Below are 10,721 nucleotides of genomic sequence, written 5' to 3'. Positions count from 1 at the left end.
GTCAGACACCAAATTTACGACGCTCACAAAGCTCGAAGCAAGGGGGGACGAAGGCCGAGCGGTCTCCCCACTCAACTAAGCAGTGGATGTCGCCTCGACCCGACAGACAGGGGTTTGGTCAACATCCTAGGCAGGCGTCCGAGCGGGTGAACTACCTTCCCGATTAACAGGAAGAGTAGTGGGTCTGACACTTCGACAGCTCGGTCAGACACGGAGCTTCCGACGCTCACAAAGTTCGAAGCATGGAGGGATGAAGGTCGGCTAAGCAATGGACGTCACCTCGATCCCACAGACAGGGCTCCCCCGCTCGGTAAGGCGGAGCCAAATAATAGGTCATCAGCGGAGCGGACGCTCGGGCCAGCTATTGCATCACCCAGACCTTAAACTGGCCGAGCGACTCTCCCACTCGGCCAAGTAACACACAAAAGGAACAATTAACGATATCTTCTTAAGGACCAATGTCATCGATGGGCTACATGGTTGGGCAGAGAATCGTACGGTGGAAGCTTCCACTATCATGTTAGGGATATGTTCGGGTTTATCGGGTATGACGTTAGACACGCTTTTCTGACACGTCTTTTCCAGGTATGCTTTGAGAAGTGCACATCTTAGGAAGTGTGCATACCTCGGGAAGCGTGCACGCACCTCCTGGTAGCCATATATAAGGACCTCCAAACATCGACAGAGATATGTGGTTCACTGTTGTAGTTACAGTTACGCTGTTCCTTTCTCTCTACTTCATTTATTTACCGTCGATAACTGACTTGAACGTCGAAGGGTCATTATCGAGAAACTCCTCCCTGTCTCAGCACCAACGATTTACAATTACAGACTCAGTATGTCAGAGATTCACGTCATCTCTAATCGACATCCAATCAATATAAATATCATTTTCTCAACATCCGTCGAGACACCCTGGATAGGATCACGTACGCGCCCTCTTTGAACATGAGCTTGTGAAGTAATTGACTTTAGGCAGCAGTCCCTAAATCCTTATCTTTGGTAAATCTTTGCATCCCAAGCAATTCATACATCGATATCCATTCTTCATCCACTTCCATTCAACGAACCAAAAAGTCTTTTGCGCTTTCTAATTTGTCATTTGCTTCTTAAATTGCACCACATAAGTCATCGAAAAGTCAATTATAAACGCCAAATTTCTTGCAGACCCTGCTCGCCTTTCACCTCTATATAAACACTGCTCCATGCACGCACCAGGTGTTCATGCACGCGTCGGTCCAACATTAATCCGATTACGTGCGCACGTCCATCGACGACCATGAAGCCATCGCCAGTTCTCCTCCTCCTCTTCCTCCTCGTCGTCTCCTCCTCCTCCGCCCCCGTCCTCGACACCGACGGAAACCCCCTCCGCAGCGGCGAAGGCGAAACCTACTACGTCAACCCGGCCATCACCGACGTCGCCGGCCCCCTGACGCTCGCGTCCCGCCGGGCCACGGACTGCCCCCTCCGCGTGGCGCAGGCCCGCATCCGCACCTCCGACACCGGCCTGCCGGTGAGATTCACGCCGGTCGACGGAGGGAACGGAACCATAGAGTTGGAGGAGGACGTGACGGTCGTCTTCGACGCGATCACTCTCTGCCTCCAGTCGCTGTTATGGGAGATAGAGATCGGAGCCGACGACCGCAGGTACTACGTCTCGACCGGCGGTCAACAGACGAACCCCACCGAATCGAACCTGTTCAGCATCAGGAGGAGCCAGATTTCCGGGTCGGTTTATGAACTGTTTTTCCGTGGAGTCGGCCGGGTGCCGAGTGGACCGCTGGGGATCTTCGTGGAGGAGGGCCGGCGCTGGCTCGGAATCAGGAACGATAGACCTTTTCCATTCGAGTTCCAAAAAGTCAACGCTTAGAATCATCATAGTCGTATCCTACGTGTCAAATTACTTGAATGGAATAAAAAAGCTGTATGATGATTTAAGTTTACGGTAATTTTTGTTGGTCAGAATTTGGTCAGCTAGAATTATCTATGCTCCAATTAAAATATATGCATATACATGCATGTAATTAATGTACACAGATGGTATTACCAAAATACCCATGTGTACATTTGTATGTATTAATTCTAGCTGGCCAGATTCTAACCATTTAGCATTACCCTTAAGCTTATTTTCCTATACTAAATGGTCAGAATCTGGCCAGCTAGAATCAATACATGCAAGTGTACACATGGGTATTTTGATAATATTATCTGTGTACATTAATTACATGCATGTACATACATGTATTTTAATTGGAGCATAGATAATTCTAACTGGTCAGATTCTGACCAACAAGAATTATCGTTGTTTGAACTTCATCACGTTCTAGTCTGATGGGCTCGAAGGTCGAGGAAGAGCAGGATCTCTGCTTCCCATCCAACCCACTCGCCGGCATTAAACACTTGGAATATTTGGGATCTCCCCGAGGCAATTGGCGTCGAGCCGCTCGCCATAAAAGCGAGCAGAAAGCGACCCAACAAAAACCCCCCACCGCCTGTTCGACGGATTGCTTCTCGCCCCTCGGTAACGTGGTCCCACTTTCCAACCCGCTGCTCGACATTCCACTTGCACGTCTGCTGCTCCTCAGTCCATTAGCAGCACAGCAGCAGCTAACTTGGCTAAGCCCATTGCTTTATCTTTGAGTCTTGAGGTTGAAGAAAACAAATTATGAAGCTTTTGCGGTAAAAAAAATTGGATAAAGGACAAGTATGAGGAATGTGATAGTACAGAAATACAAGGTATGATTCCTCGGTTCCTGCATTTTGTCAAACAACTTTCCCGTCCGAGATGACATTTCAACGGCGGACCTGATGATTTTATGTGCTTCTGTTGAACTATCTATATTATCAGCCGGTAACTTCTTCGTATTTACTGGACCGGATGAATGTGTTAATCAGTGAAAAACACCAGTTGCAGTCAAAAGTAGGAACTTAAGACGGTATTATGGAAGCCTGACACACACTGTTCTAAGACTTCGTTAGGCTCATTTATTACACGAAAAGAATGAAACCAGCTAGCCAATGGATCCGCACGCAATAAATAAGGGAGAAAAATGGGGGGTGGATCCTTGGAGAAGCCAAATTCCAGTGATTTACAGAATTGAAATTGTGGTTTTTTAATTAATTTAACGGGCAAAAAACATGTCCTTTTAAGTCTGTGCAGCATTGCGAAAGAGATGTAAAAAAAGGTTGCATCTCGCACGCCCCTACTCTGTCCTATTTAGCTACACTTTCCACTCTGTTCTCTCTTCTCCATCACCTCTTTCTCAAGCCTCGACTCCCACTATCCATATATTACCAGACCAACACTGTTCTTCGCACCTGCTTCTCCAACCGCAATGTCGCTCTTTTTCAGCGAGGTGGTAGAAATGGCGTTCGCCGGCGGCGTGGCGGCGGCTCTGGAGGTGGCCGGCGTGGGAGGGAAGAGGAAGCTCAGGAGCTTCTACTGCCGAATGAGGGCGGAGATAAAGAGGCAGCTCGCCATCGGATATAGAAAAAGAAGCAGCGGCAGAAGAAGAGACAACAAGCGGCAGCGCGGCAGCTTCCACTACGACCCTTTCAGCTACGCGCTCAACTTCGACGACAGCTCCTCTGCTCTGCTCTCTCTGTAGATCGTTTTAGCTTCCGGTTCAGATCTTTAATTAGTTCTTTTGACGTTGCTCTTACGGAAGCAGTCTGTTTCGTGCTTTTGTTGTGGATCTCTCTGTAATTTTTATGGGAAGGAAAGAAAGCAGAGCTTGGCTGAGCACAAGCTTTTGATGATAGACGGTTTCCAAGCTGAAAAAATATATATATATTGGAGGATGATTCTCGACATGGTTTAATTTACTAAAAAAGCTGTAGAAATTGATTGAAACTGGCGTGAAAAAAAACCACCTCTTGTGATAGAAGCAGCTTGAGGAACAAGAAAATCGATTGAACGAACCCTTTTGCTCCCTGCTTCTTGTCCCCTCGGGCCCCGGGCCCCGGGCCCCGTCCACAGAGAACAAAATGGAAATAGATTTTGAGTATTTTAATCTATTTTCTCAGAATACTGACTTCACTTTTAACATGTTCAGAGGTTTTCTTTGATAAACTATTTCTAACTATTTTATTATATTTTATTTATTTGTTTTGAAGCCCTAGTCCAACTTGTTGACCGACCTAGATTGTGTGTGTGTATCGAGGCCACTTTTGACTATCGATGTCACCCATTTCGAAAATCAAATCGCATAGATTTAGATTTTGTTCGATCAAATCAATTTTTTTAAATTAATTAGGAATCCATCAATATTATTGACACTCATGATACATTAATTCTCATCAAATCCAAATAAAATAATCAAACAACTTGATTAAAAACAAATTGATTGACAGCATAAAAATTGTTGGGGTGAGCAAAGAAATGGTTTAGGTGAATGCCAATCTTATCACAAATTCATAAATTATGCAGAAGGTATGTGATTCTATCTTAAAATTAAGCAGATAGCGTGCTGGTTTTACCGTTGACTAGGACAATATTTCAAACTGGATAAGAGGCTCTGAGATGGAGTAAAGAAGGGCTTGGGATGCTTCCTTAATTCTTGTGCACATCAAAGAGAGAGACGGAAGGTTAGAGTAAGAATCAGGGAAGAAGTCTCTAGTGAAAATATTCTGACATTTAAGTTAGTACGATGATTGAACAAGAAAACATAAGAGGAAGAACAATAGATGTTTAATTAAGTGTTTGAGCGTGTGAATGTAATAGAGGGTATCTCATCAATGAATAGAACCTCTTTTTATATTACCTCTCATAATCTCTATAATAATGAGGCGACAATAAATATTCGGTGTCGGGTAATGGAAGATGCGCAGTTTTCCTCTCAGAAATCTTCCATTACAAGTGTATGAACAGTATTTTATAACCTCCTTAATAATGAGGGAAATTGAATAGTCAGTCACTTTTATAAGAGGGTCTCGTTGCATATATGTATTAGATATTAAAATATTCCCTGATGAATTGTCTTTATTCTCTAACAAGTTGTTATTATTCTCTGGCAATATTGTTCTTTGGATATAGCTTGGTCGGATCTTTAGCCGACTGGCTATATACCGTGATGCATGTCTTTGAAAAGCGTGTTGGGTTTTTCGGGCCGCGAAAACCGCTTTTTCGCGTCGCGGAAACCCCGAAACTCCCTAGCCAACGGATCCGTGTAAAGAAAAATTTCGAAAAAACTACGAGTACGAGTTTACCTAGATCTACACTTAGATCTACATGGAGAAAATCTTATACCTTCGATGCGTGCCCTTCGCGAGTCCCGCTTGTCCAAGGAGATGCCGGATCTCTAGTTGTCAAAGTAGACAACTCTCTAGAAGTATCCACACGAACAAGATGTGTTCTCTAACACACAAGGATGGAGAAGAGAACACCACAAGTGTGCTAGCACTTCTTGATGCTCTCGGATGAGATTGGAAGAAGAAGAAAGGAAAAGAAGAGAACACACTCCTCTAAAATCTCTATGTGACTTTCACTAACCTTTCTTTTTGGATTAGATTCACTCTCCTTTCTTCTCCCTTGCTTGAAACCCACGACCAAGAGAAGAGAAGGAGCAAGAAGAGAGCTTAGGAGGAGGAAGATGACTTGAATGAGAGTTACTCACCAAAAGAAAAACTTCTCTTTTTTTCATCAAGTGGTGTAACCCCCTTCACATTAATCACAATTAATGTGGAGGCCATTAAAGAGAATAGTTGTAACCTCCATGAGGTGGCACATGTGATGATGTGGCACATCATCATTAGTTCTCCTAATACCAAGTCACAAATGATGTGGCATAAAGTCAAGTCAAACTTGACTCTTCCTCTTCCTCTCAAGTCAAGTCAAACTTGACTTAATCTCTTTCATGGTTGATCTAATCCAACCATTTAATTCAAGCCAATTTAATATAATGAATCTAATTCATTTAATTAAATTGATTCAATGAGTCATAATCTAAATTAGACTCATTGAACACATGAATCAACCTGAGTCCAACTCAATTAGCCCAATTAGGATTACTCTTAATCCAAATTGATTCATCACATAAATCTAATCCTCTTGGTTCATCATATGAACCTAATCTCCATCCACTTGTTCTTTGTGTGTGACCCAATAGGTTCTTGTAACTTTGGGAATGCCCCTAACCTCATTTAGAAGCATAAGTAATGAGCGGTATCTAGCAATACATCATTACTACCCAAGTTACAAGAATGTTGAGATCCAACATCACCTTATGACTACTAATTGTGACTCCTCACAATATATGACAAGTGTCCTTCTATCATAGACATCTAGATTGATCAATGTGAAGCATAGACCGTGTCATCCTCTGACCAATCTAAATCTTGAACTCCAAGTAGACTCACTCAATCAAATGAGCTCAATATCTCATATTGACTGATTTGGGCATGGTCATGCACTTCGTGGTCTCACTCTATCAAGAATATCGATGTCACTCCCGTTATATAGGAGGGATAGATCTCATCTATATCACTCACATCCCTCCGCATAATTTGTTACATACCCAGTAATCGCCTTTATAGTCCACACAGTTACGAGTGACGTTTGACGAAACTAAAGTACATAACTCCTTATATAAGGATCCATGGTGACTTCAGGTCTAAGGACTAGTAGTCATACTAATAGCCACATGAGAAAGTATATGATACTCATATAACGATCCATGATACTTTCTCATGGCGGGTTATTCAGTATACATTCTCCAATGCATACCCATGTATCAACTTGATATCTCCATATCCATAACTTGTGAGATCGAGTCATCGAGTTGACCTACATGCTAGTCTTATTGCATTAGCATTGTCCCTGAATGTTAATACTCGACTAGGAATGATTAAGAGTAGTGTTCCCTATATCATCTTACTATCGATTCAACCAATCGATTGATATAGGTAAGAACGTTCTACTCAAGGACGTTATTATACTTAGTTTATTTGGCACAAATACAAGTAAGTATAATAACAAAAAACCAAATGCCTTTATTTATATAGAATATGATACAACAAGTCCAAAATACAATCATCAAATGATTGGCTCTAGGGCTCTAGCTAACAAAGCGGGGATCCAACTTTCAAGCCTCGGGATATTTGATTAGCTCTTGGGCTGATCAGCCCCATATTATGGGACTTGCCCCTGAAATACTCTGGGATCTGGATGTCCAACCGGATCTATGTTCGACTGAGTTTGTAATGAGGATTGCTTTATGCCTTTACCTTGAGTATACATATATGAGATGGTAGCACTGAGTTGCATAAACCCAACTAATCTCATGTAATAAAAGCTTTGTATCTTTGGGAGCTGAATCTCATAAATCCGATCGGCCATAAGATTGGTTAGATATGTACTTGTAGGCTCTGGTGTTGAAGATTTGATTCTTAATGAGGAGCTCGGTCAGCGTTAGGATCAATTGATTGTATGATGGGAGTTTGACTCTCAAAGAAAAAGAAACTCGATCCCATAAGTCCAACTAGTCATGGGGTCGGTTGGCTTTATACTGAAGGTTGTATTGACGATATGTAAGCTGAGATTTATATAGTAAAAATGGGGAGTTGGGTCTATACACGTTAGGATCAATTGATTGTATGATGGGAGTTTGACTCTCAAAGAAAAAGAAACTCGATCCCATAAGTCCAACCAGTCATGGGGTCGGTTGGCTTTATACTGAAGGTTGTATTGACGATATGTAAGCTGAGATTTATATAGTAAAAATGGGGAGTTGGGTCTATACATTCGACTGGCGCATTAAGACTGACCGGGTTTATTTTAAGTTTTGTACATTTACCTTGTATACGAAGGCGTTGAGCCCTGTAGACCCGGTCGACGTTATGATGAACTGACCATACTCTTGGAAGTTCGACCAGCTATTATGCCGACCAATTCTATGCTTAGTTATATTGTAAGGCTAACCAACTATATACTTAGCACCGTAGCTTTGTAAGCTCTCATTCGATCTTTATGTCGACCGGCTATTTATAAGTGGAGCACTAGATTCTTCAAGTCCGTCTGATTATTGGACTAGTCGTCCTTATATCAAAGACCTTAATGCTGGGGAGTGATGGACTAAGCCTTAGTGAGAACGATATGTTCTTCTGATCCTAATCATTATCTTACTTTAATTTTAATTGTCATCTTCTTCTTACCTTGACTATCAGAATGTGCTTACTAACATACAATATCAGTATAAACTAAATGATACATGAAAAATACTAATCCACATAAATCTCCATACCAACCAATTGATCTAACCAAAATATGATGGTAAAAAATAAATATGTTCGCTCCCAGTACTCCTGTCAATTTGTCTCAAGTTCAACACGGAAAAAATAAATCACGAACGATTATTAATTTTTGAAATAACGACTTAACATGTAAGGAAGGCTCATCTAACCAAAATATGAACAGTGCGAGAGAATACAATCCGTAAGCATTTAATCAAATATGTAGATGGATTAGAGTTTAAAACTAAATTTGCAGCTACTGCTCCTGATCTTGATCTGCACGTTGGTGTTCAAGCTGTCCACCACCAGCGCGCACCGCACCCTCGACGTCACCTTCCACAGCTTCAAGCTCCCAAGCTTCACCCGCACCGGCACGTCGCCGGCGAAGTCCAGAGGCACCGCCCCGCTCTGTTCCTGCCGGAGCAACTCACGCATCAGCTCGCTCCCCAGCCGAGCTTCGCCCGTCAGCCCCACAGCCAGCACCGTCGTGTTCCGGTGGCCTTGGTAGAACGCCGGCAGCGACCCCTCGCACAGCTCGTATCTGTTTAGATCATATCACAATGGGGAAATTCCTGTAATTATATAGTTTCGTCGTGCTTGAATTATCAATACGTACTCGGCGTAGAGCACGCTGAGCCTCGAGCCTCGCTCGTAGTAGATACCGATCCCCTTGTTGGGATTCGTCGCAGTCACCGTCACGTCGAAGGTCGCCCGCGCCGTGAGGTTGGCGTCGAAGCCGAAGGCCGCCACGCGGAGCTGGTCGACGGAGTAGCTCGGCAATTTGGGGTCGAACACCAGGTACAGCACCCCTGCCGTGACGGCCACTGCGACGGCCAGAGCCAGCGCTGCGCAGAACGCGCAGCACAGCAACCGGCAGCAGCATCCGCCGCGGCGCCGCCTCTTCGGCGGCGGCAGGGGGAGGTCACCCCGGCGGCGGTACTCCGGGTCGCCCTTGTCCGATCTCCAGGTCTCGCGAGGGACGAGAGGAGCCGTCGCCGGCGGATGCGGCGGGGGAGCCTCGATGTCGGCCGGGTGGATGCGCTGGTGATCGGCGATGCCAACCCCGTGCTTGCTCGCCATGGTGAGTCTTGAGAATTAGACTTGTGATCGAGAGTCCAAAGGCTTCGCCTTTACGTCTACAAATAGCCGTTTGACTTGCAGCGCCGATGTTCGACGTTATGCCTGTGAACCCAAAGTCTTCAACTTCCACCTAATAAATTGTGTTGGAAAGCGAGCGGTGCGACACGTAGACGAAGCGTGAGGCACAGCGCAATGCTTCGCACACAAGTCGTTTGTTTTAACGCTCGCAAGAAGAAAGAATCCATGCATATAAAACAGGGAGGAGTTTGGCTGCGGCGTGTAGTTGCTCCACCTTTTCCTCCTACTAATCTTTGCAAGTCATCAGTTTTCACCCTCTCCCACCTAAAACTGCAGGAAAACTAATTAATAAGGCGTTTGGTTTAATGTCCAAAGTACTTTCACGACTTTGTGACGCGTAAACGAGTTGTTTTCGTCGGCACAGGGTTCAGAGGTTTTATGAAAATAATATTTTCTCTATTTTTTTGACGTGGAAATTGTTTTTTAATTAATTAAAAAAATAGTTTGACGATAAGTATAAATTAATCAAGTTAATTGGGGTGAGCGATTTAATTGGATCGAGTAATTTAGTCGAGCTAGACGAATCGAGAGATCTAATCAAGCTAATTGAGTCGAGGGATTCTGTCTGGATGGACCATCCAGTGTTGGTCGGTCCCATTTCAAGATCAGCGAGTACGATTTCTAATGTGTTTGTCCTAAGTCTAAGGAGGACAGATATCTTGGTTTTTTTAAAAAATGGATTAAGAGATGAATCATTTATAATTATGATCGGATCGTGTCCGTGATCAAATCGTAATTGATTGTAATATCTTTTTGTGTTCACCGTCCCCTTTAAATTATAGTTTGGTTCAGAAAGAGTGGTCGGAAACTGTCCGGAGGCCACTCCCACTCAACACCCAGTAACCTGATCATTTGTCCACCATCGATAATCTCTGGACAACTTTCGATCGTCCACTCCGAACCAAATTATAACTTAGAAGGGATGGTGAACCTAAAAAGAGATCACAATCAATTTCGATCGGATCATGATGATAATCTAACTATAATTATAAATGATTCATCCCATCCATAAAAACAAGGACAAGAAGATCTGCTTCTCAAGATTAAGCCTCCTGTCCTCTTCGCTGCTCTTCACCATTAGAAAAATAACTATCATCGTATTTTTTTATTGAAATTGTAAACTTTTATTATATCTCGAAATTAAGGCACATATAAAATTTACATTAATATTTGATGATGTCGAGAACACCTAAGACGATATTATTTTATGGAGCGTTTATTGATGATGTAATTAAAATTTTAATATCACTCAAAATAACTGTAAAGACATTTATATGTACCTTGGATCCGGTCCAAAATTAAGAGACGGGAGGACTAAGTCAAAATAATCATGG

General features: G+C 43.2%; 2 protein-coding genes across 2 annotated transcripts; one reads left to right on the top strand and one right to left on the bottom strand.

Annotated features, from left to right (window-relative positions):
• The first annotated feature begins 1,279 nt into the window (after positions 1-1,279).
• On the top strand, positions 1,280-1,870 carry LOC122021428 (miraculin-like). Its single transcript, XM_042579547.1, has one exon. It carries the CDS (start codon positions 1,280-1,282, stop codon positions 1,868-1,870), a length of 591 nt encoding a protein of 196 aa, XP_042435481.1.
• A 6,458-nt stretch (positions 1,871-8,328) lies between these two features.
• On the bottom strand, positions 8,329-9,575 carry LOC122018620 (NDR1/HIN1-like protein 6). The gene is made up of 2 exons (XM_042575988.1): positions 8,846-9,575; positions 8,329-8,770 (listed from the first exon to the last, which is right to left on the bottom strand). The coding sequence occupies exons 1-2, from the start codon at positions 9,307-9,309 to the stop codon at positions 8,461-8,463; spliced, it is 774 nt and encodes a 257-aa protein (XP_042431922.1). The 5' UTR covers positions 9,310-9,575; the 3' UTR covers positions 8,329-8,460.
• Between the last annotated feature and the right edge of the window lie 1,146 nt (positions 9,576-10,721).

Source organism: Zingiber officinale, chromosome 9A, assembly GCF_018446385.1.
Source record: "Zingiber officinale cultivar Zhangliang chromosome 9A, Zo_v1.1, whole genome shotgun sequence".
NCBI classification, from domain to species: Eukaryota; Viridiplantae; Streptophyta; class Magnoliopsida; order Zingiberales; family Zingiberaceae; genus Zingiber; species Zingiber officinale.
This window is presented reverse-complemented; position numbering and strand designations above follow the sequence as displayed.

What these genes read in the sequence shown, in the direction of transcription:
- LOC122021428 (XM_042579547.1), top strand. Translation starts at nt 1,280, where the DNA reads ATGAAGCCATCGCCAGTTCTCCTCCTCCTCTTCCTCCTCGTCGTCTCC.
- LOC122018620 (XM_042575988.1), bottom strand. Translation starts at nt 9,309, where the DNA reads ATGGCGAGCAAGCACGGGGTTGGCATCGCCGATCACCAGCGCATCCAC. An exon ending in CTCAGCGTGCTCTACGCCGA is followed by an intron (nt 8,771 to 8,845) that starts GTACGTATTGAT and finishes TGATCTAAACAG; the next exon opens with ATACGAGCTGTGCGAGGGGT.